This window comes from Colletotrichum tamarilloi (assembly GCF_030869305.1).
Source record: "Colletotrichum tamarilloi strain Tom-12 chromosome Unknown Scaffold_13.1, whole genome shotgun sequence".
Taxonomy (NCBI): domain Eukaryota; kingdom Fungi; phylum Ascomycota; class Sordariomycetes; order Glomerellales; family Glomerellaceae; genus Colletotrichum; species Colletotrichum tamarilloi.
Genome location: NW_026849396.1, coordinates 342,107 through 357,330, shown reverse-complemented (window position 1 = coordinate 357,330; position 15,224 = coordinate 342,107). Strand labels below are relative to the sequence as shown.

The window sequence follows — 15,224 nt, the reverse complement described above, 5'->3', positions numbered from 1 at the left end:
GCAACACCCGCTCCGCTTAAATCAATGGCCGAACGCTGATGTCAAAAGCACCCTCACACCGCACCAGGTCAACAGCATAAAACCAAGAAAACCATTCTATTTTAAACTCCTACATCTACTTTCATACCATTATGACATCCGCTGCGGCATCCTCCATGGCCACATCATCCTCTATCGCAGGGGGCGCGAGACTGTCCATCTCCCGCAGGGTATATTCCACCAGGTAACTCTCGTCCACGAGCTCGTCCGTCCGCCTGTAGTGCCGCTCAGTGTATACGCGAAGCGCGTTGAGCACCTCCTTGAGGCTGCGCTGGCCCCGCGCGCCCTTGACCGAGAGGTTGGAGAACTTTGACGCCGGGTAGCTGCGGACGAGCGTCCAGAGAATGCGCTGCGCGACGGCGGCCGTCCGCGCGTTGGTGTTCCAGTCGCGCAGGCGTAGGAGCAGGGTGAAGAGCTGCTCGTCGGAGAGCGTGGCGAGGACCTGGTCGACGGCTTTGAGGCCGCAGAGGCTGCCGGGTTCGGGGGTGGAGGTGACGACTGACGTAAAGAGGCTGAGGAGGCGGCCGGGGTGGTTGAGCTGGAGGGCGAGGACGATGGCTTCGCGGTAGGAGCCGTGGTGGATGTGGTTTTGAAGCTCCTGCTCCTGCTCGATGAGCTTCTGGGCGGCTTCGGTGGCGGCGGCCTGGGATTCGGCGGTGGTGTCCTTCCAGAAGGTGACGAGGGCGTCGCCGTCGCCCGAGACGACGGTGTTGTCGACCGGGTGGACGGCGAGGGCCCAGATGCGGTCCTCGTGGTTGTCGAGCGTCGTCTCGGCCTCGCCCGAGTTGGCGTCCCAGACTTTGACGAGACCGTCGCTGCCGGCGCTGGCGAACTGGACCTGCTTCTTGCCCTTGCCCTCGGGCTTGGGCATGTTGAGCCAGGCGACCTTGAGGACGCTGTTGGAGTGGCCTTCAAAGGTGCGGATGCATGAGTAGTCATTGAGGCTCCAGAGCTTGACCGTCTTGTCGGCGCTGCCGGTGAGGACGACGCCCTTGCCGGCGACCTGGCCCTCGTCACCCTGGATCGCGGGGCATCCCGCGGGGGCGAATTTGACGGACCACACGCCGCGCCTGTGGCCGCGGAGGATGCCCTGGACCTCGCCCTCGGCCACGGACCAGATCTTGACCATCTTGTCCTGGGAGGAGGAGGCGAAGAGCTGGCTGGCCGGGTGGACATCCATGGCGTTGATGTCCTTGTCGTGGGCTTTGCGGGTGAAGACGGCGCGGGATCCGCCCTTGCGGGTTTGCTGGGGTTCACGGGGAATCTCCCATTTCTTGACGGTCTGGTCCTGAGAGCCGGTGAAGAGGTATGGCGGGGGGTGGCCCAGGGGGTCCTTGAACTGTGCTGATGATTCTTGCGGGGGTTGCTTTGGGAGTGCCACGGCACCGACCGATTCCGTGTGGCCGGTGAAGGTGGCGTAGCATGTGTAGGAGTTGTTGGCCGGGTCGACGCGCCAGAGGCGAGCGGTGTTGTCCTTTGCGCCGGTAGCGATCCAGTAGCCGGACCAGTCGACGTCCAAAGACACGATAATGTCGTCGTGGCCCTTGAGCAGCGCGATGTCCTGGCCAAAGTACGTCGCGTCTTCTGAGGAGTCCTTGACCGAAACGATGCGAATGTCCTCGGCGTTGGTCGCCAGCGCAAGCAGAGAGCGGTCGGGCAGGAGGTAGTTGAGATCGATAATGGAGTCGTGGGTTCCGGAGATTCGTCGGAATGGCTCCATGACCGATCCCTCAACGGCATCCTTCTCCGGCACCTTGTAGAGCGCAAGTGTGTGGTCGACCTGGACGCACAGGATAAAGGGGAGCTCGGGGTGCGAGACGGCGCTGACGATGCCCTCGGCCTCGGCCTTCTCCGGCTGGTCCTTTGTGAGCTCGCGGCCCGTGTCGGTATCCCAGATTCGTAGGCAGCCCTTGGCGCCGGCAGAGTACGTCAGGCGGCCGCCATCGACGAATCCAACTGCCTCGACGAGCTCCAAGCACGGCACGACCTTTCTGATCTTCCACGACCGCGCATCCCACCAGATGATTGTCTTATCTCTGCTGGCTGAGACGATGGCCTGCTGTTCGGGGGAGTAGTCGAGGCCCTGGACGTTGGAGACGTGCGAGTCGAGGCTGGCGACGGCAGCGCGCTTGTGCAGATCCCACACCCGTACTTTTCCGTCCTGGCTACCGGACACCAGACGCCAATTCGTTGTCGTTGTCGTAGTCTCCTCCTCGGTCTGTGTCGCCTTCTTCCCCTTCTTGCTTGCGTCCTCATTCGAACGCGCCGCTACTTCAAAAAAGTGCAGAGCCGAGACAAGCACGCTCGGTCCGCGGAAGGTGTGCGTGACGTATCCGCCGGCAATGTCCCAGACCTTGATCGCTCCGTCGGTGCCTCCGGTCGCGAGGAGAGTGCTCGTTCGGTCGACGGCGAGGACGACGACCGGGGTTCCGTGGGGTTTCAGTGAGCGCGTCAGCTTCGCCTCTATCGTTCCGTCTTCGGTGGTCTTGAGGGCGTAGATCTTCATCGCGAGCGATCGGGAGCAGATGATGAGGTGCGAGCCGGAGGGGGTCACTGTAGCTGTTAGATGGTGGGTTCCGTCGGGTACAAAGTATACATACGGGTCAGCGTCGAGATCGTTTCGCCATCCTGACACTAAGGTTAGCCGTGCATCTCTACAGACGTCCCGGGGCGCATACTCCTTCGATCTTTGCCAGATGTTTCCCGTTGGAGGGGTTGGTGAGGATGGCGTCCTCGCCGAGGGGTGTTGCGAGAATCTTAGCACCATTGTCCAATGCGACGGAGCCGCCGGTGAAGATGGGCCGTATGACCCGTTCGGGCTCGAACGTCGTCTTGAGGGGCTGTTTGCTCGCCATCTTGTCGGTCTATCGAAGCGGTGCAATCGGTCGCGACATGCGGCAAGCAGCGGTTTGTCCCAGATTTTTTTTTTCGTCTGGCGGGATGATGCTTATCGATAGCGCTATCTTATCGGACCCGCTTTCGTGTAGGAGCTCCTACGTAGTATCTCCAAGACCACTTCAAGCCTAGAGCTTAGGATCACCTGCGATCGCAGACTTGCATCTTCAACCTGTGAATTAATTTCAATCTACCTAGAAGATCCTGAGCACTCGTTCGGCCCATCCTCCACCGCCCATGGGCCTTTCACCCACCACTCAACATGACGAGACTCGGTCCATTGACCGCGCAGGCCTTGGTACGATTGTCCCCAACCCACCCCAAGCCTCACTAACGCCCCCAGGGCCGCTCGCCATTTGACGATGTGGTCGATGGCGAAGGCGAAGACGACCCGCATGCACCGACTCAGCAATACGACAACCGCGGACGACCGGTCAACCCCGAGACAAAACGGATGAACCGCGACATGGTGCGCTCCCACAACGAGGTGATGCAGGTCATTGGCGTCGCCGAGCCGGACAACACGCCCTCCACCGCCGAAGTCGATTCCGTGCGACGATACTTCAACTACGAGGATGCGGTGGGCACGCGGCTGCTGCGGTTCGGGCGTGCGCTGGAGATTGCCGGCGTCTGGGGTATCAACGGCATGCGACTGCGCATTCTCCTGTACAGACGGTACGCCGACATTTCCTTCTTTGAGCTCTTCCAGCACGAGCGGAGCCAGCGGTCAATATCGTCCGCCCTCATCACGGGTCTGCCGACGTTCCTCGGCGGCCACGTCTTCAAGATGGCCACCTACTGGTTCTACCCGTACCCGCGAAAGAACAAGTTTGTCAACACGGCGCTGTCGTACATCCGGGTGCACCTTCAGCTGTATGTCTTCCTCCAGAGGCTTGACATCATCCCGTCTGCGAGATGGTTCCCCTCGCTGAGCTTCTTCATCCCGGGCTCGCCCTCGTCGCCCATCGCAGCGCCGGCGCCGCCACAGGACTTTAGCCCATCGTCGCTGGTGCAGTATGCCGGCGCGTGGTGTGTGAACTCGATCCCCTTTGTTTCGTATGTCATCTGGGGCCAGATCTGGACGGAAGTGACTGGCCACCTGTGGCAAGAGTTCTACGGACGACTGCCGAATACCGTGCACCACCGCAAGCCTCCACCGCCGCCGCCTCCACTACCGCCGGTGACAATCCCGGAGACCCCGGAGCCGGTGCCCGACGTGGATCGTCCACAGCCCGAACCTCTCTCTGAGCTGAGGAGTGAAGATATCCTCGAGGACAATCCCCCGGAAGCAGAACCTAGCGACACACCACCCGTCCAGGCAGTGCGCCGACCAAGCGCCTTCTCAGCCAGGGGAGAAGACTACGGCAGCGACGACGAAGAGGACGGAGGCATCAGTGCGACGCTCATCAGTTTCGACGTGGAAGCGACGGACTCAACCGATGCGCCTCCCGGGCTCTGGTCCGCCGAGTTGCGGCCAAGCACGGGTCCCGAAGGTTCCGGATACGGCGCCGCGATCCAGTACATGGACACCATGCTGACCAGGCTGCCGGCGTGTCTGGCGTCAGACATCTTCACCGTGATCTCGGGCTACGTCCTGGTCTCGCCATACGAAGCCGTCGCTCTTCGCTTGGTGGCGAGGTCCTACCGCGAGAGGATGGGCCTGCCCACGTTTGATATCCACGACACCAATATCTTTAGCGGCATGACGCTGCGGGGCGTCACCAACTTCCTCGGGCTGGAATTTTTGCACCTGGTGATTGCGGGTGAGTTGTGGGCTCTCATCACGGGCCTCGCGCAGTGGTTCCACATTACGGAGGAGGAGTGGAAGCTGTGGAACGAGATTGAGGAGGCCGAGGCTGCGGAGGAGCGGAGGCGTCAGGGGCAGATTTGAGGGATGGGTATTTGGGGGTGCAAAGTCACCGGGATGGTTTGGCGTCTGGCGTATGCAAAACAAGATACCTCAAGCACAGTAGTCTTTTTAACTGGATCGTTCGTAACGTTCGTTAAATTTGGGGGTATCAACAGTGCACCGACATGTTCTTCGCCGCTACCGGTCCACACTTCGCGAGACTTCTCATCCATAGCTAGATCATCTCTTCTGCTTGCCTTTCCCCTTCCTGAGCTTCTCCGCCTTTTGCTCCTCGACGAAGCCGCGGACAATGTCGAGCAGGTCTGGGTTCTTGCGGGCCAGCAGGACGACGTCCTCCGTGTGGACCGTTGATCTCCGCGCGTGCCGACTGAAGCTCTCTAGGTCTGTGGCAACGGACTCTGGTGGGCTGTCAGCATGGGAGACAGATTAGACACAACATGGCTAAAGCTCACCAATCTGGGCCCAGACCATTTCGGTCAGCGCGCCAATGTACTGCGGCGTGGCGTTGCAGTTCTGCTTGATTGATTCCTCGTCGACAATCTTGCCGACTGCGAACCAGAGGGCGGCCTTGAGACGCTGGACATGTTTTGTCAGTGATGTTTCGTTTAGGGATTGACGGTGGGATGGGTACCTCGCGCTCGTATTCGTTGGACAAGTCCGCCATCTTGACTGTCTTGGTGTCTTTCCCACTTTACGCGACGGGCGCGTCGCGGGGTTCTTGAGGGTATAAGGGAGGCTGAGGAGAATCAAGAATCACTTGGCCAGGTATGAGAGTCACGGCAGATCGACACGCCAGCTCAGTCAAGTTTTCTTGCGAGGCACTCGGTCTGACTATCTGTCGACGATGGCGATATACTGCTCTGGGGACCTGGACATGTCGTCGGGGATCGAGAGGATCACATGATGTCGCGCCCCTTTCGTGAGGCCGATGACTAAGCTTTCTAGGCTAGAAGCATAGCAACGGCCTCCGATAGCATCAGGGACATGGGAAGGCTACCATTAACGGCCTCACGCCGTGGAAGAGTCATAAATCGAGGCCCATAAGCTGGCAGCTAAGGTACCTTACTGCAAAGAAAAGCCTCTTAGTCACCGGTGGACTGGCGCTGACAGAGTGCTCAGAAGCATTGCCTGTCTGCGAACGTTGAGGATCACCAACGGAACGCGCTCTGACATCACTGGACGAGCCCCTGTAGGACCCTGGACCGACCGCTGAGCCTCCACCGTCTCTCCATTACCGTGCCCTCAATTGGCCAAAGTTAGCGGGCTCTTTCAGGTGGGGTCTGCGCAATTTTGACCGCGCGGGCCGATCAGTTCAACGTCGCGATATTTTCTCTCGGCCGCGACCATCCTCGTCTCTGATTCTTTCCGTCGTCGTCGCTTCGAGAAGGTCATCAGAGATCAACTATCCTGCGTCCTCAATCAACCACTCTACGTTCGATCATTCAAACGAGCGCACCTGCGCACTCTCCAACCTCTTATCAAAAGACAGACCCACGGAAACCACCCCGCCACCGCCAAGATGTCCGCCGTTATCAACCTCCTCAACACAATCTGGACGCGCTTCAGCACCAACCTGCGTGGCACCCTCGAGGGCATGTCCGCCGAGAAATGGATCCGCCTCGTCATCATCGTCGGCGCCTACTGCCTGCTCCGCCCTTACCTGATGAAGCTGGCCGGCAGCTCGCAGATGAAGCAGCACGAGACCAAGCCCGAGGACGAGTTCGACGGGCCCAAGGCAAAAGTGCAACCCAATACGCTGCGCGGGCAGGTGGATATCCCCGAGGATAGCGACGATGAAGGCACTAGCCAGGCCACGGGCGCGACGACGTCGACCGACTGGGGAAAGAAGGCGCGCAAGAGGCAGCGCGACGTGCTCAAGAAGATGATTGATGCTGAGGAGAAGAGGCTTGCTGAGCTGCAGGAGGATGATGAGGACAAGGACATTGAGGAGTTCTTGGTGAAGGAGTAGGGGGTTTGATGGTTTGGAGCGGTTGGAGATGGCGTTTGGGCTCTTGACGGTTAATAGCATCATTAATACCAATGTCGGTGCCTCTGTCTATGGAACGCTTCGTCGTGATAGAGCATCTGGTCATCTTCTTGGAGAGATCCTCGAGGATGGAACCGTCGATGGGACGCCACACGATGTCTCTTGCAGTTTTGGCCTGTCGATGCGACAATTTGGGCCCAGAAACCCAAAGCATCGTGCCCGAGAATGACTCTCTAAATGCTACCAGTTTCTACCCCTTCGCCAGTGATACACCGTGCTCAGCATTCCATTGCTTTACTTCCCGACTTCAAGTCATCCCGCTTGCGCAGTCATCAGAGATTCAACTCTCTGGTCGACTTCATCGCCAGCCCATCCAAGCAGAGCCTCGTCAATCTGGCGACCTTGCTGAACACGACGCTAGGACCAGCTGTCCGAGACAGGGATGACAGTTCCACTAAACTTTCGTCCCCTGTGACCTCCACTTGACCAATGCACCTCGACTGCACCTGCCCTGAGAAATCGACTTTCTAAACGCGTCCCACGGATCAGGATCCAAGAATCTTTCTTGATCATCACCACCATTTTTTTTTCTTGGCCCAGCTTCGCCCCTTCGATGGCAATTGGGCACTGGCGACGATACACAATTGATTGTCCCTCGCCGAGCGCTTGATTGCACCGGCTCAACAAACGCATGCGACGAACCGATTGCGACAAACGCCAGGCGCAACTGTGAGATGGCTTCCGCACTCCCAGCCGCCATGGCTGCTGCCTCATCCATCGACCCGGCGGCGGCGACTTCGACCGATTCCCCTCCTGCCTCCAAGAAGTTCAAGGCGTCCGACCTCCCCCTACCATCTGCGACCCGAGCCGCCATCGAATCCCTGGCCCACAGCTTCAAGAAGAAGGGCGGATACGACGCCATTCGCAAGGAGGTCTGGGACAAGTTTGCAGCGAGCGTGAGTCTCTTCTGGCATGTACTTGCGTGACGAACGACTGACCCGCGCAGGATTACGAGGCCCAAGTCACCAAAGCCATCCTCGAGGTGGCCGAACAGGAAGTCGAACGCAACCCCGGCCAGCTCCTTACCCTCGACCGAGGCAAAGCTGCCGCCCTAATTGACGGTGCTCTCGAGCGCTCTGGCGTGTACCAAAAGGCAGAGCAGGTCATCACGCAGCTCATCGACAGGGCATCGATCGAGGAACGCATGCGACAGCTGCGCCGCGCCGACATTGGCGAAGATGAAGCTGCGGCAGAGCAAGAGCGGGGAGCCAAGACAGACGAAGACTACCACGCAGAGACGTTGGCGAAACAAGCTGAGCGCGAAAGAGTCCGGGAGGAACTGAGACAAAAGGAGGCTGCCATCGAAGAAGAGAAACGCAAGATTGCACGGGAAGAGCGTAAAAAGGTCGAAAAGGAACGAGAAAAGGCCGAGGAGAAACGCAAAGCCGAACGAGACGCCAGACGGGCTGCCAGAGAGAAGCTTCAAGCAGAACGCGAGGCCGAAAGAGAAGAGCGCCGCCGCCAACGAGACAAGGAGCGGAGCCGGGAAAGGGAGCGGGACCGCGACCGAAGCCGGAGCCGCAGCCGTAGCCGCCGCAGAGATAGAGATCGCGACAGAGACCGTGATCGGGACCGCGACGAGCGCGACCGTGAGCGTCGGGAAGAGCGAGATCGCAAGCGCAAGGAGCGGCACGAAGAGACCGAGGAAGCCAAGCAGAAGCTTTCCCAGGAGCAGCTCGAGAGACTCGAACAGGAAGCCCTTGCGGACCTCCTCCGAGAGAGCAAGCGCAACACGGCAAAGCAACCCGAACTGGAGATTGACGAAGCGCTGGCACCACCTCCTAGGAAGCTGGCTCCCGCGTCTGCCATCATGCCCTTTAAGAAGGTTGCCTCCTCGCGAGACTCGCAAAAGGCCGCCGAGCCGAAGAAGGCGGTAGAAGTCAAGAAGGAAGCACGAGATGCCAGCGTCGCTGCGACACCTAAAGCCGATGCACCAGCTGTCAAGGCTAGAAGCCGCAGTCGGTCACAGGCGACTGCCAAGGACCGCGAGAAGGACAAGGAAGGCGATGACGATAGACGACGCACGCGAGATGATGACGACCGCCACAGACGTGATCGTCGGTCTAGGTCTCCTCGACCGCGTGATCGATCCCGCGACAGACGTGACAGGTCGCGGTCAAGAACCCGACGCGATCGCAGCAGGTCTCGTCGACCCGAAAGGCGGGAGAGGACCCCCTCGCGCACTCGATCCAAGACGCGCCGTGATCGAAGCAGATCTCGCACACGCCACGACCGCCGTGATAGGAGTCGATCTAGGTCTCGCGACCGGAGAGACCGCGTTCGCGACAGACGAGATCGTAGTCGCTCACGCCGCCGCGAGAGAAGTCGGTCGCGGGCTCGCAACGATCGCAGGGACCGCAGCCGTTCTCGTGTGAGGGCCGACCGCCGAGACAAGTCGCGGTCCCGCTCTAGGACCCGCCGAAGCAGGTCTCCACGGCCTGACCGGCGCGAGTCGATCCGACGTGACCGCAGCCGCTCTCGCCCTCGCCGGGATCGCTCTTCTGACCGAAAACCTTCTGAGCGCGATCGCAAGAGTCGGTCTCGCTCGAGACACCTTTCTCCCGTGGTGCGATCTACTCCCCGGCTGGAACGCGACAAGGACGAAAAGGAGGCCACCAAGATGGTCGAGGTCCGCAAGCGCGAAAAGGAAGCCAAGGCGTATCTTGCGGCGCAGCGCGAGGCCCGAGAGAAGGGCATGCCGGTTCCCGGGATCGACGATAAGAGAAGCACGGGGGATCGCTCACCTGAGGCGAAACGCAGGCGCGACCTGGATGAGATCGATCGGTACGTGCCCCCCGGCCGAGACCGAGAGCGGCCTCACGACCTGGCACGGGATGACGAGCGGCGTCGGAGTCGCTCGCGCAGCAAAGATCGCGAGCGGGACAAGGACAGAGACCGCGTCAGGGACAGGGATCGCGATCGTGATAGGGACAGGGATCGAGACCGGAGAGACAGAGACCGCGATAGGGATCGGTCGAGGGATCGCTCTAGAGATCGACGGGACCGGGAGAGGGCCAGGTCGAGGGATCGGGATCGGGATAGGGATAGGGACCGTGATCGTGATCGCGACCGTGACCGCCGCAGCCGGAGAGACCGCAGCGTCTCGTCGCGGAGGGACAGACGGGATCGAGACCGGAGCCGGAGCCGCCGAAGGAGTAGGAGTCGCTAGTTGCCTCTGCGCCCGGCGGGGATGGTTCGTTTCGCCAAGGAGGGTAATGGGATGGGACTGTGAAAAATAGGGAGGGTACGGCATCGGGTCGTCTCACGTGGATAGGAGTTATGGAATATCATCACATGGCTCACTATGGCATACGGTTGGGGCGAAAGCGTCGATAGCATCAGTAGCATCAATCGCAGTGACAGCTCGCGGGAAGTGCGCCCCAAAGTGAAGCTCGCCTTTGCTGTGGAAGGATGTCGTCAGCTGTGGTGGACATGCGGCAGTCTCCCGTCTCTGATGCGACCGCCGCCTATCCACAACTCTCCATGTAAACACGGCGCCGAACGGAACCCCACAAAAGCGGCTTCGGCCCGGACAAGCGACCGGAAACCCGGAAGCAACAGGGATCCCAATTTCCAAACCGCCCACGCGGCGTGTAGCTGTCATGGACTCACGGGGAATGGAAACGCGACGGGCGGTGCATCCGAGGGACCTGGAACCCTGCACCATCCTGCCTATGCTTGCGCCGCCAACGCCAACGCTTCCACAGCACCTGGGTTCGGAGGCAGAGATGATGGGCCACGAATGCCGTCTTTTTCCCTCCCCTTCCAGGCTACAGTTTCTCGGACAGCCGCGAGCTCAACCATCCCCTTTGAAATCTTTTCAAATTCCCAGAATTGCCAGATTCCAGTTGGACAGAAAAACCGAGGCGTTCGGACGACGGCGAGCCAAAGCCAGCATGACTCAAAGATTCTTACGCACAGCCTGTCAAATCTGCTCACCTGCCCCCAGCGAAGATTCGGGCAGAACTTTTTCGCTTTCGCGAAAGCCCCGTTGTCTACGATTACGCACTCTTTCCATGCCGCCGTGAGGCGTAGCGCTTCAAACTTTCTCACCGCAAATTGGCCCCCATTTCCCATAAACCCCGTCGGGAAACCTACACAGGGTGATGGGGTACCCATTCCCAGACGTGCCAAACGCCTTCATCCGCGGCAGTTTCGAATGTCGTAGGTTTATAGCTCTCTCCAGCTCATTATGGCCTCCTTCTATGCCACGCTGCTACTCTACACCCCAAGATAGAGAATAGCAAAACTCTGATAAGGTGAACCCAGCTTCCAAATCCGTCCGGCGTAGTAATCATCCCGGATCCCTTGGGCCTCAGCAGCCTGGCACCGAAAACCCTCGCACACATCACAATAAGGTTTCCCCAAACGCACTATAGCAAGCAACCCTCTTCCCTGAATAGACTCACGCAGCCACGCATCACAATGAACAACGTCCAGGGTCCAGCCTCGCTGTCATACTGCGTACATCGTTGGCCCCCGTTTGACAGCCAATAGTGTGTGCCGGTGGGCGGCCCTGTTCAGATTGCCAGAGATCTGTGAGGGCAACGACTGAACAAGCCAGCTCCCAAAACCACGTCTCAGAAAAGGCCCCGGCGGTTCCGTCTGGGGAAACTCTATTCTGGCTTCGCGCAATTCGCAAACGTTCCCATCTGAACTCTGTTCTACGGAGTGCTCCGGTGTCTTCACGCAAAGTTGCCGGCGGACACGCAATTTTGCTATGCAAGTCCGCTGCGCGCGCGCAGCTTCACTATTCTCACTTGGGGCCTTGGCATGCCGCCTAGAGGGGCTAACCCGAAGATGGCGCCACGCAGACTATATCCTCAAGGCAGGTGTTTGACAGCTTCATAGTTTGATGAAGATGGGCGGCCGAATAGATTGGAATGCCGCGAAATTAATAGTACAAAAGAAGAAAAGACGGAAAGAAAAATGAGTTTCTGTAGGTCCCTCCCGCGGGAACACAGGTATCCAACGCCCCAAACGCCTGTAGTCCAAGTCCTGCCCACCCATACAGCACCTAAGCCGCGGGCGTTGAGGTGGCCTTGGGGGTGTAGTCCCTAAAGTTGGCATTGAGCGGATCGCGGTCCAGCAGGTACTTGAACTTATCCGAGTTCTTCTTGACGTAGTCTGGCACGTCGTGGTTCTCCTCGATGCGGTCAAAGTTGGACTCGCCTCGGCCGAAGCTGTGTAGTGTTAGTCAGAGTCGTCAAAAGTCAGAGACACCACTTACATGTCGTGACCGCGGCGGGCCACGGAAACAATCCAGTCGGGGTCCTTGAACTCGGGCTTGTTGAGCTCGGCGTGGGAGAAGGAGTTGATCTTCTGGGCCATCTCCTCGACGGTGCTGAAGCAGTAGCTGCAGTGCCAGCCGCCCTGGTTGAAGTGGTGGTCGTTTGCGTTGTGGCGGAGGTCGTGGGGGAGGACGGTGTCGACGCCGCGGTAGACGGTGGCCTGGGGGTGGTTCCAGTCGTTGCGGGAGAGCCACTGGTAGGAGTAGTAATAAATCTTGGAGTGGATGGAGACGCGGGGCGGGATCTCGCAGTTGCGCAGGGCGCGGAGGACCTCTGGCTTGGGGATCTCGTCCACGTCGGAGACGATGAGAATATCGTCAATGGAAGCCTGCTGCTCGCCCTCGAGCGTGGGGATGACCTGCTCATACATGGCGTTACGGCTCTTGGCCTCGCGGTCCCAGGTGCTGCTCTCCTTGAGGGCCTCGAGGTCCATCTCGCGGAGAATCATCTTGTGGTGCCACGGCTTGAAGAGGTCCCAGTTCTCCTTGATGTACAGCGGCTTCTGGTTGTCGGTGAAGGTCAGGGCCGACTCGAGAATGACAAAGTAGTCGACGTAGGGAGCCATCTGGCCGAGGCGAACCTCGAGCATCTCGACTTCGGTGTTGATGAGGAGCAGGTCGTACACCTTGCGCTTGCGGACCAGCTCCGTGTTGGCCGGCTTCAGGCGGAAGTGGTCACAGTACTCGACGGCCTTTGCGGAAGGGAGGACCTCGCTGTTGCCTGCTTTGGCGAGGCCATCGTAGGGCGTGCTGTTGGGATGTGTGATCTTGCGGGCATGCTCGGCCACCTCTGAGTGAAGATCGAGACGCCAGACGAGCCAGATGAAAACGAGGGACGCAACCACGGCCAGATACTTGATCTGGTGACTTGATGTTGGTTTGTTCATCATTTTGCTGGGTATAAGCACAAGTGACCGGAAGAAGATGAAGGAAAGGATGCCCCGAGAGAAACCGCTCAAACCTTGAGCTGCAAGATGAGCAAGACCACAGAGAAGAGAAGATGGGGAACGGCAAACTATCGGCCAAATCTTGCGAGCAGTGAAATAGAAAATGGGCGAGGTGAGGGGTACAAGCTGAACTTGTTGAACTCTGCGAGGGACACAAAGTCGGCTGGCGGTTGGCCTGAGCTCTCTCAAAGTTCAGTCTGAGTCGTCGGTCTCGAACATTTCAGAGGACAATCCTATAAGTGTCTCGCCTCCGCTAAAAGGCGTCGTCCGTCATGCTTGTACATTTCTAAGCCCGCCGAGCTGAGGTCCGCCCTTTGATAGTCTGGACAGGGGTGGGCGTTATTTGCTGTGTTGGAACCCTTTGGGCCCTAGGGGCCATACCATTCGAGAACGTGATAGCGGGAATGCAATCACCGAACGCAGTGCCTGTGGCGGACAAGGCGATGCCGCGATTGACGCCAAGATGGGCCAACAGGCAGCCCAACAGACAGCCGCAGGAACGTGTAGACCCGCGATGGCACGAGACTATCACGACAGTATCCATATGTAGACGGGATGAGCGGACGGCTAAAGGGAGGTTGACGTGCATCAGACCCTGGATGGGTGTTGGGATGAGCATCTTGGGCGGCACTGGCACGCAGATGCTATTCGCACGCATACTTCCGGCAGGGAGGACGCGCCGCTGCAGTGCGAATGTCCTCATCCAAAGGCGATGCAGGGGGCGGCCATGCCAGCTTGGCGCAAAGATAACGACAGTCGACACTTGTCAAAGATCCCTTGATCTGCCCTAGCACGCCTAGCCTTCCAGTCGTCTGGGTATGGTTTGTGGACCATTGGCTGTGGTCCATGGACCAAGCCCTGTGGTTGCAAGCGGGACGGTACGGGATCCTCGGGGAGCGAAGTACCCCTGTCCGAGGTCTTCAGGTCTTTGGGAAGCTCGCCGTGAGCAGACGTGGGCTTGCAGCTGGAGAGCGAAAGAAAGAGAGGCGGCGAGTCACAGGCCAGGGTGGTAGACTGGGCTTGCAGGATGGCGGGTGCGCTTTGTGATGATTTGGTGTTGTGTTCTGAACACATTTCGGCGGTGGCCCGAGATGTCTTGATTGACGTTCCGCTAGTCTGATGATGGGCCTCACTAATCGCCCATCTACTCGTGGATGGTCTCCAGCGCGGTGGACAAGTACCACGCGACGACAGCCCACATGCCCAGAAGGATATTGCGACCAAGGCCGGTCTGACAAAGAGAAGATGGGCTGAACGGAGCACCATAGTGCCAAGAAATCGAAAGCGTCGTCGGCATTGGGTTTCCCTTTGGTTTCCCTGGAGTTACACAGCACGCGTTGGGTGTTCTGTCTTGGATCCGAGAACCGGGTCGAATTGTGGTGGCAGCCAAGGGAGTTGAGTTCTCTCCCGCATTCCGTTGGTGTTGGAATGCGGATACGGAGCGATGAAGCATCACATCGTGGTTGATGATGGTGTTGATGGGCGAGAAGCCGTGGGTGATGCAAGGGAGCGTGGGGGAGATGAGGCCACTAGAGAACTTGGCGGGCGCCTTTGGCTTTTCCAGCGATCCCTTGGTTACACGAATCGGTTATGCAGAAAGTGGACAAGACATTGTGTGCCGTTTTGTGCAACCTCGCTTGGTGTTGCTGGTGTTGCTTATCTAAGATGCTGACCTAAGCTTATGTACTTGTGTCATGTACCTCTGGATGCACCATGGCATGGCGCCAATGCAGGAGATGGAGCCAAGTTTTATGCTTCCCCTGGCCTCTGAGCTTAATCAAAACATGACAGGCTGCGAGCAGCAATAGACGGCCAACGGCACAGGCAGCGCCCCAGCACCAACTCGTCAATCCGCTGCATCGCGGGGCCGAGCCAACAAACTTTCCCCTTGATCATTGCCTTCATAGGAACGCACCGGCCAGAGTAAAGACCACAGAACAGAGACTAGAGGTGTTTCCCCTTCCCTCGCGTTACACGACCCCCCTTGGCTCGCCGTTGTGTCTTGCATTGTGCCTTTGTCTCGCCTTGCCCAAGTCCCAAGTCCGCCGGCACTCATCTCAAGCTTTCGCTCCTTGACTTCTTCCCCCTTCTGATCATCACCACAACTCCCGCTGTCCAACTCTCCTTTCCTCATCC

The 15,224-nt window shown here is 58.9% G+C and overlaps 6 protein-coding genes across 6 annotated transcripts; 3 read left to right on the top strand and 3 right to left on the bottom strand.

The window, feature by feature from the left end:
• Nucleotides 1-121: 121 nt before the first annotated feature.
• Nucleotides 122-2,894, bottom strand: CTAM01_05226 (WD repeat domain-containing protein; the record flags this gene model as incomplete). The annotated part of the gene is made up of 3 exons (XM_060521256.1): nucleotides 122-2,592; nucleotides 2,640-2,667; nucleotides 2,718-2,894. The coding sequence occupies 3 exons, from the start codon at nucleotides 2,892-2,894 to the stop codon at nucleotides 122-124; spliced, it is 2,676 nt and encodes an 891-aa protein (XP_060384062.1).
• A 302-nt stretch (nucleotides 2,895-3,196) lies between these two features.
• CTAM01_05225 (uncharacterized protein) lies at nucleotides 3,197-4,825 on the top strand (the record flags this gene model as incomplete). Its single annotated transcript, XM_060521255.1, has 2 exons — nucleotides 3,197-3,232; nucleotides 3,278-4,825. 2 exons carry the CDS (start codon nucleotides 3,197-3,199, stop codon nucleotides 4,823-4,825), a joined length of 1,584 nt encoding a protein of 527 aa, XP_060384061.1.
• Nucleotides 4,826-5,023: 198 nt separating this feature from the next.
• On the bottom strand, nucleotides 5,024-5,468 carry CTAM01_05224 (uncharacterized protein; the record flags this gene model as incomplete). The annotated part of the gene is made up of 3 exons (XM_060521254.1): nucleotides 5,024-5,202; nucleotides 5,257-5,380; nucleotides 5,436-5,468. The coding sequence occupies 3 exons, from the start codon at nucleotides 5,466-5,468 to the stop codon at nucleotides 5,024-5,026; spliced, it is 336 nt and encodes a 111-aa protein (XP_060384060.1).
• Nucleotides 5,469-6,323: 855 nt separating this feature from the next.
• Nucleotides 6,324-6,773, top strand: CTAM01_05223 (trafficking PGA2; the record flags this gene model as incomplete). Its single annotated transcript, XM_060521253.1, has 1 exon — nucleotides 6,324-6,773. The coding sequence occupies one exon, from the start codon at nucleotides 6,324-6,326 to the stop codon at nucleotides 6,771-6,773; it is 450 nt and encodes a 149-aa protein (XP_060384059.1).
• A 776-nt stretch (nucleotides 6,774-7,549) lies between these two features.
• CTAM01_05222 (uncharacterized protein) lies at nucleotides 7,550-10,020 on the top strand (the record flags this gene model as incomplete). The annotated part of the gene is made up of 2 exons (XM_060521252.1): nucleotides 7,550-7,747; nucleotides 7,798-10,020. 2 exons carry the CDS (start codon nucleotides 7,550-7,552, stop codon nucleotides 10,018-10,020), a joined length of 2,421 nt encoding a protein of 806 aa, XP_060384058.1.
• Nucleotides 10,021-11,868: 1,848 nt separating this feature from the next.
• CTAM01_05221 (glycosyltransferase family 17) lies at nucleotides 11,869-14,162 on the bottom strand (the record flags this gene model as incomplete). Its single annotated transcript, XM_060521251.1, has 4 exons — nucleotides 11,869-12,034; nucleotides 12,082-13,272; nucleotides 13,598-13,718; nucleotides 13,850-14,162. 4 exons carry the CDS (start codon nucleotides 14,160-14,162, stop codon nucleotides 11,869-11,871), a joined length of 1,791 nt encoding a protein of 596 aa, XP_060384057.1.
• Between the last annotated feature and the right edge of the window lie 1,062 nt (nucleotides 14,163-15,224).